The 19,016-nt window shown below is 41.9% G+C and overlaps 1 protein-coding gene across 1 annotated transcript in view; it reads right to left on the bottom strand.

Moving 5' to 3' along the window:
- Positions 1 to 14,515, bottom strand: part of LOC125961636 (uncharacterized) — a 344,208-nt gene extending 329,693 nt beyond the window's left edge. Inside the window, exon 1 of the mRNA XM_049700429.1 lies at positions 13,408 to 14,515. Within this exon, the coding sequence (XP_049556386.1) occupies positions 13,408 to 13,687 (280 nt within the window). The 5' untranslated portion in view covers positions 13,688 to 14,515. The remainder of the gene's footprint in view (positions 1 to 13,407) is intronic.
- Between the last annotated feature and the right edge of the window lie 4,501 nt (positions 14,516 to 19,016).

Below are 19,016 nucleotides of genomic sequence, written 5' to 3'. Positions count from 1 at the left end.
GCAACCTAAGTGTCCATTGACAGATGAATGGATAAAGAAGATGTGACACATATATACAATGGAATATTACTCAGCCATAAAGAGAAATGAAATTGAGTTATTTGTAGTGAGGTGGATGGACCTAGAGTCTGTCATAAAGAGTCAAGTACATCAGAAAGAGCAAAGCAAATACTGTATGGTAATAGATATATCTGGAATCTAAAAAAAAAAAAAAAATAGTTCTGAAGAACCTAGGGGCAGGACAGGAATAAAAAAGCCGACATAGAGAATGCACTTGAGGACATGGGGAGGGGGAAGGGTAAGCTGGGACGATGTGAGAGAACAGCATGGACATATATACACTACCAAATGTAAAATAGATAGCTAGTGGGAAACAGCCGCATAGCACAGGGAGATCATCTCAGTGGTTTGTGACCACTTAGAGGGGTGGGATAGGGAGGATGGGAGGGAGACGCAAGATGAAGGAGATATTGGGATATACGTATATGTATAGCTGACTCACTTTTGTTATAAAGCAGAAACTAACACACCATTGTAAAGCTATTATACGCCCTAAAGATGTTTAAAAAAGTAGTCACTGGAGAGTTTTTAACACAAGTGACAAGATATAACTTCCGGGGCTTCCCTGGTGGCGCAGTGGTTGAGAGTCCACCTGCCGATGCAGGGGACACGGGTTCATGCCCCGGTCCGGGAAGATCCCACATGCCGTGGAGCGGCTAGGCCCTTGAGCCATGGCCGCTGAGCCTGTGCGTCTGGAGCCTGTACTCTGCAACGGGAGAGGCCACGACAGTGAGAGGCCCACCTACTGCAAAAAAAAAAAAAAAAAAGATAGGACTTACATTTAGAATGAACCCTCGGGAAACCAGGTGACCCTTTTGGAGGCTTTTACAATAATGAGGTGATTTGCATTTGGGTGGGGAGAAGCATAAGTTTTGAAAGTGGAGCCATTGTGAGTTGCCAGCAGATTGGATTTGGGGTATAAGCAACAGGAGTAGGGATGGCAGTCAGCTTCATGGCCTGCATGATGGGCCGAATGAAGCTTCTATTGACTGGGTCATGAAAGACTGTCGGAGGAAGAACTTTGTGGGAATATCAAGGGTTTGCATTTTCACATGTTCAGCTTGAGATGCCAAGAAGCATCCAGGTGGAGATGCCAAGTGCACGGGTGAGTTTAGAATTCTTAGGGAAGATTAGGACCAGACACATCAATGAGAAAGTCACTGGTGTATGGGCAGAACTGAAAGCAATGGATGGAATCAGACCAGATGGGAGATTAGAGGGATTAATTACATAGAGTGTACAATGTACCCTGAACAGTGGGTTCATGCCATGGTTAAAGTTAAGGCCTTGGAACAGGCTAGCCTGAGGGTAAATATGTTCTTAAGCAAGTTAGGTAATCTCCCTAGGCCTCCATCTACTCAACTGAATCCAACTCATAATAGTGTTATGAAGATTAATATACCCAGTACCTGCTAAGCTCTCAGAAAATATGTCATTCTCCTGCTTGAAACCTGTCATGACCTCTCTTTGCTCTTAAAATAAAGTCTACAACCCCTGGCATGGCCTCCAAGATGCTACCTAGACTTGGCCCCTGCTGGCCTCTCCAGCTTCCCCTGCCCCAGTCTCCCTCTCAGTCTCCAGGTTCTTCTCACCTGATCTCGGTTCTGGTCCCTGGCCATGCCAAGGCATTCCAAACTCACTTCCCTCTTCTGTTCTCCAGGCCCTTGCTCATCCTTTAAATTTCAGCTTAAATGTCACTTCCTTGACCAATGGTTCCCTGGACAAGCTGGCAACATCACAACATTTATCAACCCCCCTTCCTGCACATCCGTACTCAAGGTGAAGAGACAATTCATTTGCACTGTTGTTGGCAGATGTGCTGGTGAAGTCTATTCTACTCACTATCAGATGGAGAAAGGGAAGGAAATCAATGTTTTTAAGGTGTCTCTTTGATTTCAGGTACTATATCATGTACATTCTATATATTTTATCCATTAAACTTGCAAAAATTATTGAGGTAAATGTTATTTTTTTTTTGAGATATGGAGATGTGAGGATGAAGAAGTGATAGATTCTATTTATGCAAAATCTTGTAGCCTGAATTCTAGGCCTGTGAACGAGAGCTATTATTGTTTGCCTGTCATTACACATTGCTGTAACATCACCTATAAAAGTAATTATAAAGACAGTAGGGGAAAGCCCCCTCCCTTTCATGTTCCTTTTTCCTGGTGCCTTTATTGAGCAAGGCCCTGTGGGCTAAATTCCCTTTTCGTGGTCCTGTATGTAGATGGCTCCACACTGAAACAGGTGACAACAGATGACTTCCCCTAGCAACCATCAGAGGAACAGGCCACACTTTAGCCTCTGGGGAGGAATAAGAAAGCATGTCACAGTTTTGTTACAGGTGTTAAAAGAAAATTGTTGCATAAAATCAAAACCAGAAAGAAAAGAATAAAAGAGACCAACTGGTTTTGCCCCACAAAGTAGAAAGGGGATACGACTTGGAGTCATCACACCCACCATTTGAGCCCTTATTTTGTCACTTTCTGGTTGTGTGACCACAGAAAAGCTGCCATCTTTCTTCTCTGCGTCTCAATTTAATCAAAATGCCAACTTCTGGGGCTTCCCTGGAGGTCTACTTGTTGGGGCCCTGTGCTTCCAGTGCAGGGGGTGTGGGTTTCGTCCCTGGTCGGGGAGCTAAGATCCCACGTGGCATGGCCAAAAAATTAAAAATTAAAAAAAAAAGGAATACCAACTTCACCAAGTTGCCATGAGGCTTAACTAAGGTAGGAATATGAAAGGGCTCCTGCTTTCAACTGCTCGTTTTGTTAAAATTGCCACGCATGGTCAAAATGGATGCTGAATGGATTTGAAAGACTTGAAATATACGCCTGGAGAGAATTTCTGTGTCACATGTATCAGACCATCGTTATAGCAGGAGGTAAGTATTCAAGTACACATGCTTTCCTCTCCAACTCAGGAGTTGTTTTGATCTTGGACAAGGTATAATCTCCATAGTCCTCAGCTAACACATTTATAAAATGATTTGACTGGTGTTTTATTTATCCCCTCATGTGCCCTGGATCCATAGAAGATACCACTTGAGATTGTCTTCTACAGTTGAAATTTATGATTTGGGAAAAGTCTTATTGTAATCAAAGCCCTATAGCAGGCATCTATAATTTTTCTCATCAACCAAATGGGTCAAAAATGTGTATGATGCTATTTAGCCATTATATATATTTGCACTTATTATCTGTCTTTGTTCAAATACACTAGGAGGCCAAATACACTAGGAGGCCTACATCCTGGAGGCCAGTTGGTTTCTTCCAGTGCTTTGCCTATAATTCAAATAAAACTAGGTGGAGAAGTCTCAGATCATGTTAAATTCATCCAGAAGCATTTCTCTAGTTCTTTACATTGGAATCTATTTTAGCATGACTAATAAACTTTTTAAAAAACTAACAATGTGTATTCATTAGGATAGGTAGATCCTGGTCTCCACCAATAACTTCCATTTTCTGGTCTTCGAGAAGGATAAACCAGCTTTATTCTCTTTATTCAGACTCATCAAAACAATATCAGTATTTAGAAAATAGTGCCTTTAGAGAATAGGTGTCTCCACACCTCTAAATTACGAAAATCAGTTGATTTAGTCACCCTACCTACTCCCATGGATTGTGTCTTGAAAGTCAGCCCAGGACAGCCAGAAGAACCTGAAGAGAGTGGACTTGATGATATTGCCAATCTTATTAACTAACATCAGGTATCAGAAAGTACTTAGTATATGCTCAACAAATACAGCACATACTATGAGTCAGGTATTTCCACCTGCCTAATTCCTTACTTTTATAACTTAATTCTATAAGTGCTATTACTGAGTTCCTACCATATATCAGGCAATGTGTATAACGGGGTTAAAAACAACAACAACCATAGCCTTAAGCTTACAGCCTACTGCAGGGCTACATACAGGCATGCCTCGGAGATATTGTGGGCTCAGTTCCAGAGCACCACAATAAAACAAATATCACAATAAAGCAAGTCACACAATTTTCTTGGTTTCTCAGTACATATCAAAGTTATGCTTACACTACACTGTAGTCCATTGAGTGTGCAACAGCATTATGTCTAAAAAAAAAGTACGTGTGTTAATCAAAAATATTTTATTGCTAAGAAATGCTAACTATCATCTGAGCCTTTAGCAAGCCTTAATCTTTTTGCATTAGTATCATTACATAACACACTGATCATAGATCACTATAACAAATATAATCATAATGAAATAGTTTGAAATATGGTAAGAATTACCAAAATGTGACACAGAGACATGAAGTGAGCAAATGCTATTGGAAAAATGGGGTAACAGATTTGCTCCATGCAGGGTTGCCACAAAACTTCCATTTGTAAAAATGCAGTATCTGCAAAGTGCAACAAAGTGAAGCACAATAAAACAAGGTATGTCTGTATGTGAAATAGTTAAATAATAAATAATTATTAGTGAAATCATTGCTATGAAAGAAAAAAAAACAGAAAGCCATGACAGAAAATAATGGGGAAGGAACTACTTTAGGATGAGTGACAGAAAAGCTTTCTGAGGAGGTGACAATTAAGCTGAGACCTCAATAATGAGAAGGAGGCAAACATGCACATTCTCCATGAGGAGAACATTCCAGGCAGAAACAAGAACATATATAAAATTCACAAGCAGGAAAGAACATGGAGTGTTTTAGGACATTAATAATATTTGCATGGCTGAAGTGCAACGAACAAGCCAAAGAAGAGTGCAAGACATGCTTGCAGAAGTAAACAGTGGCCAGATCACAAAGGGAATTAATCCCATAAGAAGGTTATTGCAAACACAACAGGAAGCTTCAGAATGCTTTTTGGCAGAAGAGTGAAATGCTAATATATTTTTAAATGATTGCTCAATACTGCTGCAGAGACTGTATTAGGCTGGTTTTAGTAAGTGTAGGAGACTAATTAGGAGGATCTTTTGTTTGTTTTCTTATTTGTTTTGGGATGACATCTTTCAGGCTTGGGCAGGAAATAGCACTTTCAAACAAGGAATTTGGGGATTTAATTTGGGGTTGAGAGGAAGGCAGGGTACAGGGAAGCCAGAACAGGGCAGTGCAGTCTCTTGGGGACAAGGACTAGGAGAGAGCCATCACTACAGCAGACATAAAGATACAGATGGAAGGAGGGGTAACTAGAACATAAGGACAGAGGGCTACCTCCTGACAGGAAATGAGACTTTCCATTGAGAATCCCTGCAAATGTGTGGCACTCCTGAAAGGAGGGAGCCTATGGAACACACACCCCAACCTCACTCTTCTCCCTCCCTCCCTCCAATTTCCCACTCTTACTCTCCATTAACTGAATCCAACCAGAAGCCCAAGGGCAAGGGAACCTACTGATGCAGCTTATACAGATCAGCCTGCTGAGGAACAGAGCGGGATGGAGAATGGATCTGGAAGGGAAAACAGAAAATATGCCAACCAAAAGGTGACAGTGAACATAAAGGTCAATGGAAGAATTCAGGATATCCTTGGATATAGAATTCCCATGAGGTGCAGATGTATTTTTTTTTAATAGAGAGTAGAGGAGAGAGAGGCATTAACTATGAATATTAAGCTTCCACTTGGAGTCATGGGGTTGATTATGGTGCTATTTACTAACACGTGGTAGACTTAGAGTAGAATGGATTCTTAAGAAGAAACTCAAGATTCGTTGGCATGTTAAGTATAAATGTTTGAGAAGCATCCCAGTGGAGACGTCAAATGGGCACGTGGATGGACAAGACTGTATCTCAAAAGACACATTTAGGCTGGAGAGATAAACTTGAAAGTCATCGGCATTCACATAGTATTTAATGAGATGATAATGGCTATTATCTAGAGAGAACTTGTAAAGAGAAGAGTGGACCTATTTTCAACTTCTGAGATCAGATAGAGGAGGAGAAGCCAGCACAGAAGACTGGGCAGGTGTAGCCAGAGTGGTAGAAAGAAAACCAGGAATGCATGAGGTCACAGAAATTAAGAGTAGAGTATATTTCAGGGAGAAGGGTGGATCAATTGTGATGAATATACAATTGAAATGATAGCACTTTGAGACTAGCTTCAGTTAGTGGAGCAGGAAGAAGCCAGATGAGAGTAGATTTTTCATAATAAATCTGTGATATAGGTTTCATTATTTTTTTATTTTAACAAGTGAAAAAAAAAATAATGCTGAGATGAGTTAAGTAGCTCTTTTATTTAGTTACTAAAGATTTGAACGCAGGTCTTTGATCCCAAAACCTGTGCCCTTTCCATTCTGTTGAGTAATGCTCCAACTCTATGATTCATGCTACACAGAGAGAAGTTTGGAAGGAACTAAGTTAGCATCTCAACTTAGGTTTCGGCCAGATCTGACCTTCTCTCAGCTCTGGCTCCTGAAGGCCAAAGATGAGGAAATGCTTCCCCTCCAAAGGGGAGAAAAATAACATAAAATAAATGGCAAGATATTAATCTTGAGACCATTTACAGAGAGGTGTTAAGTGCCCCCATTGGCATTAACAGCAGTGACCTTCGAATATCACTTGTACAGCAAGCAGCTTAGCTCTGCAGATAACAAGTCACGGCAGGCCTTCTTGGGTTGCAAATGTAGTCACTCTGCCAATTAACTCTTTCCCACATTGCTTTTTATATAACCAGTCAGAAAGCTTTGCTGAGGCAGCATGATCTGCCAGAAAACAGCACTGGCCTGGGAGTTGGAAAAGATGCTGTGAGAGAGGCAGCAGGGGTAGTAGTAACACATAGTAGTAACAGCAGTAGAACAGTCATTAGTAAGCCAGAGCCCTTGTAGGCTATTTTCTGAAACAAATTTCCATGTTTTCTGAGCTTAATATCAGTCAATGTCATAGGCAAGACATTGTTCTTTCATCTCAAGAAATTTCAATTGGTCTAAGTTGTTCCGAGCACGCTAAATAAAACACTTCGTGGTCTTTTCCAAGTACACTGCCAATAGTCCTTGAACCACTGGTGATGCCACAGACTCGATTTCTCCAGGAACAGGTGGAGTCGTGTCCTAGAGAGAGCTGCAATCTCATCCACTGGAACCATGACTCCCGGCAGGTGAAATACAGGGATCTCATGGGTGCTCTTTGCTTGCTTGGCCCTCCAGCAACATTTGACATGATTGACAACCTCACCTTCATAAAGCATGTTTCATTTTGTCCTCCCAATACCACAAGTCAGGTGTTCTTCCTTCCTCACTGACTATTCTTTCTCAGTCTCTTCTACTAGTTTCTCTTCTTTTTGTCAACCTATAAATGTTAAAACATCCTGAGGTCTTTTCTAAGCTCCATTTATTTCTCTCCATGGAGGGTGCTGATATAATTTATCATCCAAAACAGGACCACCTTGAGAGAATGAAGATGCTAAACCAGGCAATAAGTATTACAGGACCACAGATGTGTTTCTGGGTGACTATATCCTCGACATAGCAAAGATTCTTAAATCTTTCTCTGTAGTCTCTGGACTCATATACTCAGTGGCCAACTTGACATTTCTACTTAGATTCAAATGGGCACTTCAATCATAACATAGGCAAATAATTCTTGAGTTTATTATTGCAAACCTGTTCCTTCTTAACATTCCCATCTTAGTAAATGGTCCCATCTTTCATCCACCATTCATAAAGCCAGGCATTACCTTTGATTTCTCTTTCCTTTGTCCACTAAATCTAATTCATCAATAAGTCTTATTGACTCTCCTACCTTCTTGGATAAAGCTACCACCACTTCTTGGCTAGATACTACAATAGCATCTTAACTGGGCCTTCTTCTTTGATTACTGGCTTTCTACAAACTCTTCCCTACACTTTGAATAATATATGCTCCAAATTTTGATGTACAGGATTCTCCATGGCTTGGCCCTTTCCCACCTCCCTACTACTATTCCCTTTCCCCTCCCCTCCCCTCCCCTCCAGTCTCACTGGCCTTCTCAGGGCTTTCCAGTAGCCCTTCTCCTTATCTTGAAAGCTCTGATCCTCAATTGCTAGCTTCTTCTTGAAATCCAGAGCTTTACTTAAATGATACCTCCTTAGAGAGACTTCTCAACTGGGGTTCCTCATCTGAACCACAAAACACAGAAAATAATTTCAGTAACGTCCCCCTTCCCAATTTTCTCAAGGATTGTATAATACCAGTACCATTCTAGATGCACAGATTAGAAGTTAGTCAATTGTTTCCAATGTATGCCTTAGGGCAGCTGGACTTAATTCTCTAGAGGAACCCCTGTTGAAAAAGGCAAAATATGCTCTCTCATGATGTGTTGTTCTTTTTTCTACAAGTGGTTATTACCAACTGGTATTTTTCATCACTTGTTTACTTTTTGTTTATTCCCTATCTCTTCAGCCTAGATGGTAAACTCCTTAAGAGACTATGTCCATCTTCTTGGCTGGTACCTAGTATGCACTGAGTTAAGTATTTTTTGGAGGTGAATAACAGAGGTACAGTGAACCAAGATGGAGAACCTGGGGGGATGAGGACTTCTCTCGAACCCTTTCTAAGGTTGGCCTTTACTATACAGTTAACCCCTCTAACTCCTTTGTTGTATTACACCATGTTGTGTTTTCTTTAACAGTCTTCATCACATCTGTAATTATTTCACTCTTATATGTCTTTGTTATCTCTCTCCTCTCCCTAGACCATGAACTCCATATAATGAGTGAACTTATCTGACTTGCTGTCCTGTGTATCCTCAATATCTCACACAATGCCTGGCACACGGCAGTTGTGTTATCTACATAAATTAAAAAGAGGGCAAGTCTCTGCTTAAAGAAACCTTGGTCCAGGCTGAACTTAGATCAACCTTGCCATGGACTTTTGAGCTTGTTATTAAGCCTATTTATGTGTCGGATACATAGATAGCACCTTTACCTTCCCCTGAGTTTCCCATCTGTAAAATTAAGACCCACCTTACGCAGCATAAGGAATAAATCATTCTATGTATGTTTATTGTGTGCTGTCTTAGAGTTCCCCAGAAGCAATAGCTGAAACAAGGATTCCAGTCCAACTAGTTTACTTGACAATGAAGGGAACACTGATAGAGGAGTGAGGAAAAAGAAGAGAGCCACCAATATGGGCAACTGAGCTTAATCCCACTGAGCAAACTGGGAGACAATGTGTGCCTCAGATTGACCCCACCAAAGGGAAAGGGAACTGAGGTATTAATACACCTGTCAGTCTTTGAAGGAGGGCTGTTCCCAGGGGACATACATTCCCTGGCATGTCAGGGTGGTCTGTACAACTCTAAGAAAAAGTGCTTAGGCAGGGAAATTCACGAGCTCCAGCTGGAAGTTAGGCTGGCGTGCACCGTAGCGGTAAGGGCAATAGGATACAGGGGGCAGGCATAGGGAGGTTTCCAGAAGCATCTGCTACAGTGTCTATTGTATGCTCGCAATAGCCCAGCGTCCGGCATAGTAACCTACACTTAGCAGTGTTTATTTTTATTCATCAACCGTCTGAAATGTTATACAAACTGTGGGTAATTGTACAGTTTTTTAGGGAAAAGATGCTAAATCATCGGATATTCAAAAGGATCTCTGACCCCAAAGATTTAAGAGCCACTGGTATAGGAATCCATCTGACTCAAGGTTTGTCCTTTTTCTAGTCATCCACTCAAAAACACTGTTAGTGCACCACAGAGTAAACATGGAGGCTATATCCAGCAACAACCTCACAGCAATCTCAGGGGAAGGTAAAGATGCTCTCCACCAATGAGAATGAAGGTTTGAGCCCAGTTTACCCAGCTCTCTGAGGAGAAAAGGAACTGTCCCAGCACACACCTTCATTACATGTAAAATGGAGATAATCTCTCTCTTATAATCTCTACCTTACAAGGCTGTTGGAAGAATTAAATGGCATAATGTATGTAATATATTTAATTACCTAACATAGGCCTTGGCATCACAGTTTTTAGAGAACAAATGCAGGGACCACATTTTTATTCTTCATTGGGGTGCCTAGAATTCTTGAATGCATAAATATATGTTGGGCTGAAATTTAAGTAGAAGGAAAACAAGTAACAGGGTGAGCGGGCATCTGGACCACAGTGATTTTTGGCCTACTGGATATTTCCGGAGAGGCCCATTTAAAGCCAATGACACACAGAGAGTGCATTTATTGCATTTGAGCAGGCTGGTGTCATTGGGATTGGACTCTCTGCTCACATGACCCTGTGATGATGGAGACAGCTGGAAGGTCGGAAAGACGGAGATGCTTCAGATGCATTTCCAAATATTTCCCTAATGTAGAAGGAGGAGTCTAATAGAAATTGGCCTCCTGACGTTTGTCTACAGGATGCCACGTCAACATGCTGAACTGAATAAATTTCAATGTTAGGTACATTTTTTAAGTGGCTTGGCTGGTACACTTTTGCACTGTCTGCATGTTGGGCAAAGACCAACCTAAAGAAGGTAAATAAAATCATAGCCTCATAGACCTTTGGACTAGAAGTGTTTTCAAACACTTGCTTAGAAGCAGGGCTATAGCCTGGGGAAAATGTGAGCTTTATTTGTTAGAAGGCCTGGATGCAAATTCTGGCCTTCTACTTACTTTTTTTCCAAAGTAAATTACAAACAAAATTCAATGTAATCATATGTCCATATATGGGAGGTGCGTTATATAACGGGGGTTCTCTGAATTAAATTCTTTGGATAATACAATCAGTATTTACTAAAGGATAAATTTAAAATATGTTCTAACTTTAATATATATGTATATTCAAAAATATATTTAATATATACAATTAAAGTCCAAAGATAACTGCCACAATTATTTAGAACCTAGACTCACAAAATATTTTTTTAGGAAGGAATAGTTTAATACTGACATTGTTCAGAATTGCCAACAAATACTGTTAGTAAAAAGAAGACCTTTAATTATTTTAGTATTGGTTTTATGGCCTTCAACTTATTACACATAAAGAATTAAATCAAATCTCCTTAAAGCTCATTGTTCTCATACACAGAAACTAAATCCAGGTCATGAAGATGAGTAATATGCACACACACACAAGTACACACACGTGTGTGTACATGCAGGTGCATGTGTGTGTTGAGAGAACAAAATCAGTAGCTGTTGTAAGTATCTAGGCCCACCATTCCTTTGAGATTTTAGGGATGAATCAAGTTAGGATAGCAGAAGTTAGGCTAATTGCCTCAGTCATGCTTGTAAGTAAGCAAAATAGAGCAGAGATCAGCAAACTACTCCCCACAGGCCAAATCCGCTGGCCCTGCCAGTTTTTGTAAATGATGTTTCATTGGATGACAGCCACACCCATTCGTGTCTGGAGTGTCTATGGCTGCTTTCATGCCACAGCAACAGAGTTGAGTAGTTGTGACAGAGACCAGATGGGCCACAGGCCTAAAATATTTACTATCTGACCCTTTACAGAAAATACTTGTTGACCTCTGAAGTAGAAAACAAGTGAAATTGACATTATGAACATGTGCTTGCACCAGTCTTTGATGCCTGCATCATCCAAAGCTAAGAGCTTTCTTTTCCAACATGGTGGGAAATAGTAGCAGAATTGATCTTGAAGGAACCTCTTCCTGCCTACTTTCTTCCTTCTCCTCCATCCACGCCCATCCCCTCATGGTGACCCCCAATTCTCTCTTGTCTATTTGGGGGGTGGGACACAGATCAGAACCGAGTTGCTGAAACCACAGTGTTGTGATCCCCCTGCAACCATGGTTGTGGTATGAACCACTCCAGCCTGTATCCCTGGAATATCAATTTTATAGAAAAATACGTGAAATCTCTGCTTTGGTGCCCCTAATATCCGCTCCTGGAGGAAAATGCTTACCCTCTTCTGTTCTGGGTTTTTCAAAAGAGAAATTTGGCAAGTATCCTCTGTGTGGGAGCCTGACACTTCAGAGTCAGACAGAGTTGCATGTGACTCTTTGTTCCATAGCTAACTGGCTGTGTGTCTTAAGTGCTCCAGGAGGCTCACTGCTTCCCGTCCTGCAAAGCAATGGGTAAGAATATCTTCCTAGGAAGGTTGGGGGTGAGAGTAAAAAAAGACAATTTGTATCAATGGTTCTCAAACCTGTCTGCACATGAAAAGCACCACGGAGCTTTCTGGATACCCAAGCCCCATCCTCGGGCCAATAAAGACAGAATCGGGAGTGTGGACCAGCACAGGCATTTAAAACTGCTCCAGGTGGTTCTATTGTGGAGCAAGGGTTAAGACAACACTGATGTGCACAGAAGATTAGCATGACTCATAACTGGTCATCAATAAATGGTAGCTTAAAGGGAGAGGTACGAGCACATGGCTCTCACCTGGGACTGCCCTGTCCCCTGCAAGCTCCAACTTACCCCACTGTGGCAAATGGCCTGAGGTTAGCGTGTCACCCCACCTATATAATATATTTGCATCACAGAGCCCAATGGTGCCCTTAAATCACATCATGAAGACAGCTTCGGACTCCACCTGATACTAGCCCCAGCTCTAAGGTGGTTTCTGCTGCCGTGGCATCTGGGGTTGAACACTGAGGCCCATTAATACACACGAACCCATGTCCTTAAGGATCCCAACAAGCGCACTCCCTGCTCTTTAGGGGCCACCAACAATTCATGAGATGCTCTGCGAACACTCCAGAGCTCATCAAACTTATCCCTTGCTCCACCTGCTTACTAAGTGTGTGTGTGTGTGTGTAGACTGAGGGACTCCTGACCCTAGAGTCAGAGGCCTGGCTTCTCTCCCACCTTGTCCCAGCCTGGGTTCCCAAATGAAGAGCCTGAATTAGAGGCTTGTACCGAGGTTGTTTATTCTGGAAGTGAGCCCAAGGACCATGAGTGAAGCACCAGTGAGTAAAAGGAAGGAAGAAACACGAATGCAGAATTATGCTATCAATTCGGCCATGACTAGGAGTGATTGTGGCTGAGTGTCCCACCAGGTAAAATACGTCTCAGAACAATTCAGCTGGGAGAATGAAAAAGGGATGTATTTATCCAGCAGTTCCAGCCCCGCTTAGGTTAGGAGTGGTCCCTCCAGCATTAATCTCTCAGATAATCCATCCTTAGAAGCCAAGCAAAGTTTTATAGAGAGCCAGAGAAGCTCGGGCAGAAAGATGACCCACCCTCTCCTCGCCCAGCAGAAAAGCTGTTGAAACCACATGAAACTGTCTGCACAGAATGTGGGGTTGGGAGGGTGGGAGAGAGTGTAAAAAGGTGCTTGATATCCAGCTTTCCCAATGAGCCCCTGCCACAGCGGAGGTTCCGGGCATGATCTCATCTGGTCCTCCCCCGTCCCCAAAGGGCTGTCGTCTTTCTCTTCGTTTCACAGACTAGGGACCGGGACCTCAGAGACGTCAGGTAACCTACAGAGGCTGAAGGGGATTCAAACCCAGGCCACCCACCTCGGACTCCTCTGCTCTTCACCCCTGTGCTGGGAAATGAAGTTTCCAGACACATCATTGCATCTTTCCGATTCTTGGTGTCCTTGTCTGTAAGATATGTTAATAACCTCTGCCTCCTTCCTAGGCTGTGATGAAGACAAAATGAGAACTGTGTGTAAACTCTAAAGGGAAATACATATGCGAGGACTTTTTTTTTTCCAGAAGGCAAAAAACAAAACAGTACAACAGCATGTTCATGGTAGCAGTGGAAGGCATGAACAGGTTTGAAAGCCACGTCCATGACTTAGGTGGTTCTGCCTGAACAGACAGGCTGCCACAAGGAGCCTGGTGCTGGGGCAGGTTCTTCCTGGTTAGGGGACAGCCTTTCTCTGGGGTTCAAAGAAACATCTAAGTAACTGGGGACAGAAGGACAGTTGCTGGGTGTGCCTCTGGTTGTCCTAGAGAAACAAAAGCTAAGAACTACAGTTTCTCTCACGCGATGTGAAGCAGCTTTGCAATTGAAAGACACAGAGCAATCCGCCTGGAACAATTTTGTTTTCATTATTGTTCCCAAGCTGCTGTGTCACAAATCACATTCCCCATCCCGGGGCATGTTGGTGCAGAGCGGCTGATTGCAGTTCCCATCATTCCACCAGCTGACCGCTCCAGCCGGGCCCTGGGAGCAGCGAGCCAGTGGCTCACCAACTGCCATACTGGCACACAGATTGCAAACCCAGCCGAGCAGACGCTGTGTATTGAAGGAAATCTCCCCATTTGAAAACGACTACAAAGTCCTTTTTACTATCAAATTCCTGTTGGGGGTTTTCTAGAAAGAAAGACGGTGAAACCCTTTTAAGATTTTCGTGTGTCCTGCATTACAGCTCAGCTTAGAGAGCTGAGGCTGGGTGTAACTCTGTCTCGCCTGCGCAAACACAAACACACCCAGGCGCCCCGGTTCTATTTAAAGCGGAAGACTTGAGAGCTCAGGAGGGCTGCCATGCTCATGCCGCCATCATGTGGCTAGAAGAGGAACTGCACCAGGAATCTGCCAAATTTGATGTGGTCTGGTGTCTTCCTTCCTTCCTTCCTTCCTTCCTTCCTTCCTTCCCTCCCTCCTTCCCTCCCTCCCTTCCTTCCCTCCCTCCCTCCCTCTCTCCCTCCTTTCCTCACTTCCTCCTTCCCTTCTTTCCTTCCTCCTTTCTGACATTGCAACAAACACTGGGACATAAAAATGCATCTGAGACGCCTCCTGCTTTTAAGTAGCCTAGTGAAAGAGAAGAGGAAAAGTGAAAGGGAAATAATTAAGTTCCACTGTTTCCAGCCCCTTCTCCTGGGTTCTTGAGCATTATCACAGTTAATTCTCACAAAATCACAAAAGGGGGTGTTATTGACAACTAGCTGTCAAATGAATTTGAGGGGTCACGCAACACATCCTTGACAACTCTGATTACTCGGCTGTTAAAACAGATCAGGCGAATTCAATGTCAAAATTGTACAGCTTATATTTAAGAAGAGCTCATTCACACAAAAGTTCACAGGCTTTACATCTAAGGGGCACAGAACAAATTATGCTCTTGCTTACTTATTGCTTTGAATTAAAAATCAGTATTTTACCAAAAAAAAAAAAGACCTTAATACTATGTCCTTGCCTATTTTTCTATTAGATTTGTCTTCTAATTCTTAATTTGTAGAAGCTCTTTGTATCCTAGAACTATTATCCTTTATTGTGTTATATGAGTTGTAAATACTTTCTCATAATCTATTATTTGCTTTCTTTGTTTATGGAGTTTAACAGTCAGAATATTTAAAATTATTGTTTGTAACATAACTAAAGCTGCTAATTTTGTTTTCCTTTTATAGTTTCTGAGTTTCCTGTCTTGCTTAGAAGGCCTCCTCTACCTCAAAGTATGACAGTCTTATTTAATATTATTTTTAACAATGATTTTATAATTTTATTTTTATGTTTATATTCAGTCCATGTGAATTTTTATACTCCATTTAAGGTAAGCTAACTTCATTTTCATCCAAATGTGAAATCAATTGTCTCTGCACCATTTAAAAAAATCTTTCTCCACTGAACTGAAATAGCATGTTTACCATGGAATGTATACACATATATAGCTGGATCTTATCTGTTCCACCAACTTATTTATACTTCTCCACTACTATGCTACTTTTATTTGGTAGGACAAGCCCCCACCCCTTACTAATTTTCTTTTACAAAATATTCTTAGCCATTCCTAAACGTTAACTTGTACATCATATATGTATACATTGTCTGAATTTTTACAGTAAACAGGCATTAGTTTTGTTAATAGAAATAGTCTTCATTTCTTTATCTTCTGCAGGGCTTACATTGTTTTTTGGATGCCAGGGAAAGCCTGGGCCTGTGTCTGAAACTGCTGGAGGGAATGTGATTGGCCCAGATTGAGTCAGTCTATTCCACTGTTGCCAGGGGAGGGGTCTCATGGCTGCCAGGGGCCCACCCCTAACAGTGAGCAGTGGTTGTTCTCAGTAAATGTGGTGGTGTGAGATGGGCAGGGACCCCAAAGGTGTTTCCTATGTTTCTTAACCCCAATTCATTCAAAAATCAAGTATTGATTGCTATTTATATGCCAGGGTTTGGGACTGGGAAATGAAAACTATATCAGATATACTCTTTGCATCCAAAGAGCTCGGAAGAGATAGACATATGTGAAGACAAAATAAGTGCCTTACTAGGCAGAAAAGTGTAATGGACACATGTGCATTGTGCTCAGGTGGCTTTGGGGCAGGGGAACAGTGAAGTCCTCCAAGGTGAGTCATGAATGGGACCAAGAAGTAGTTAATGCTGTGTGGGGGCCACACAGCACATTGTCCCCTCCTCCTACAGCTCAGTGGTAGCAAGCTGTGTGATGATTCTTGTGTGTGTATCTGTGTGTGTGTGTGTGTGTGTGTGTGTGTGTGTGTGCGCGCACACACGCATGTATGCAGGTTGGCCTGATCCCCTGCCCGGGAGCCTAGCCAGAAGCCACAGAAGTTGCAGTCTTGGGTTGAAGAGAGGGATTGAAGGATTTAGGAAGGAAGCAGCTCATACTCGTGCCGTTCTTCTTCGCTGTCCTCAAGCGACAACACACGCAAGCACTTGAAGCAGGCTTTGCGAAAAGACAAAGTTCTCACTGTCCCAGGATATGGAAGCTTATACCCTGAATAAAGACTGCTTCATACTGTACCACCTTCTCCTGCCTCCCTCCTGACACACAAGTGCTATTTGTTTGAGAGTTTATCTCAACTGGAGGTTTTAAGGAAGGGCCCCTTGACATTGCCGTAGATCCTGTGTTATGCTTCAGCTGTTTTTTGATGTTTGTCTGTTCACACAGATGAAGTCATGAAGATCACAGTCTAGGGCAAGATGATATTTTCTATGGTAATTATTGTTCTTGGAAATAGGAGAGCAGAGTAGGAGAGAATGTGAGGGATGGACAGGATCTAGGCAGTCATCCAATGCACTGTGGGGTTAACCCCTGAGGGAAGAGACCTGGAGAGGTGACATGACTTGGCCAAGTTCACACAGCTAGTTCGTTTGGCACAAATGTATCTAAAGAGAACTTTTCCAATTATATGCCAATAAAGACGTTAAAAAAATAAATAAATAAAAATAAAGAGAGCTTTTCTAGGAATGCTTCCCCATCACATCATCATGCAATGAACGGAGGCCTTCTTTTGATACAATACATCACCTCTTTTCTTCCAAACATCAAGATCAGGGTTATTTATAATTTTTGTATATGACAGTTTGCAAATATAAAATCTGATCCAGGAGAGTGAAATTCTTTCAAAGGACAAGCCACAAAAGATACAGGATCTTCTCCCCTCAGCATCAAATTAAAAAAGAAAAAAAAGGCCTCACATAAGGAAAGGCTAATTAGATGGGGCATACTTACCTCCCACTCCAAGGTCTCCCTGAAGAAAAATTTTCCCTAAATACTCCTGTCCCTTTGCTTATTCCTCCACATAGACAGCCCCAAATCTTCTCATTGGAGAGTTTGGGACAAAGCATGGGGCTTTCATAGCACATCTTTCTGCTTCCCTTTAACAGTCCAAAAGTGCTTGCAGAGAGCAGTTGTGTCTCTGCCATGTAGAATAAAGTCCTGACCCCAAGGAAAAACATGTCTTTTTTCCTGCACTGTCAGTAGCTGGGTGGAAAAGCCAGCTTAATTCTGGGGAACAGTTTTAGAAATCTATTGTTGCCTCAATCTCCATCATTCTCTTTGTCAGTAATAAGGCTGGCATTCTGTTCTCCATCTGGCCACCTCCATGCATCTCAGTTGATTCAGAGCTCTGCCAGGGAAAGGGGGTGTGCTGGGTTCACCCCTTCCATCAGAGAATGTCAACATGTATCAGCAGTAGCTAACTTAAAGACTGTGAGTAGCTTTCTCATGGTTTCTACAAATGTTGCCAAGTTGATCCACAATTTCATGTGAAATGAAAACGCTTTTCTTCATCTCAGTTGAAAGATGTTTCAAAACTCAACATTTTTTTCCCCCTATACTTGGCTTTTTGGACAAGAGCAGAACAGAAAGTATGATCGATGAGCACTGAACACGACCTGCAAAACCAGCCACTCAGAGGACGGTCCCAGGGCCAGCACAACCTGGAGGTCAAGGAGATCACACCAGCATCTATTGAACACACCTGGACTATCTCTCTTCCTCCTAGAGTTTAACAGAATCTCAGCATCCAAAGAGTTCTCACAGGTCACCTAATGCAACCACTTTGAGGAATCTGAAGTCCTGCTACACTATCCCCAACAGCATCTGTCCAGGCTCAGCTCCCTCACTGCCAGAGAACTGGAGTTTAATAAAACCCAAGGTAGCCCAGGCCATCTTTGAACAAATCAGTTTGTGCGGAAGTTTTGTTGTTTGGTTTTTCAGAGCATGTTCAAGGTCACCTCCCTGAACTCCACCTAAATTCTACTCTTCATGGGACAATACTGCCGTTCATCAATTCTAAGATGCATATTTGTTGACGTTTTATCTCTGAACGTGGAGTGCCTCAACATTTTCTGACTTAACATCTTGTGACGGTGCTTGGCTGGGCAGTGGATGTGACATAGTTGTTGCTTGTGTATGTGTGAGCTTAGTTATTCCTGGTGGTGTAATGAAAACTGCAATCTCTCAATGTTTCAGTCATCAAACCATTTAGATGCCTTTGGAATAAGGAGCGTAAGTCCCCTTTGTGCCCTAAAAAAACTTAACAATTGAAATTTTCTGAAAATCACAGAAGTACCAACATCAAAATGTTCAAAGGTATCTTGGAAAAAAAAATCCTGGAGATAATAATGGAGCACCCTTAAACGATGTTGTATTATAATGTTGTTATAAAAAGAATAGAATTGACAGCACAACAAAATTGCTTAACTAATGTGCCTAATACATAGAGTGCAATAACTATTTAGGAAATGAAATACTTGTTGATTTATAACATGCCAGAACTGTGCCAAACCCTTGCCATATTTTATTCCACTTAATCCACATAGAAACCTAATGAGGCAGTTAGTACAGATCTGCTACCCCTTATACAAAACTTTTGGGGCAAGGTGAATTTTGATATTTATAACTATTTTTATTATTTTAGAAAAGTAATATAGT

This window comes from Orcinus orca, chromosome 17, assembly GCF_937001465.1.
Source record: "Orcinus orca chromosome 17, mOrcOrc1.1, whole genome shotgun sequence".
Lineage (NCBI taxonomy): Eukaryota > Metazoa > Chordata > Mammalia > Artiodactyla > Delphinidae > Orcinus > Orcinus orca.
Note: the sequence above shows the minus strand (reverse complement) of the source record. Positions and strands in the feature narration are given on the sequence as shown.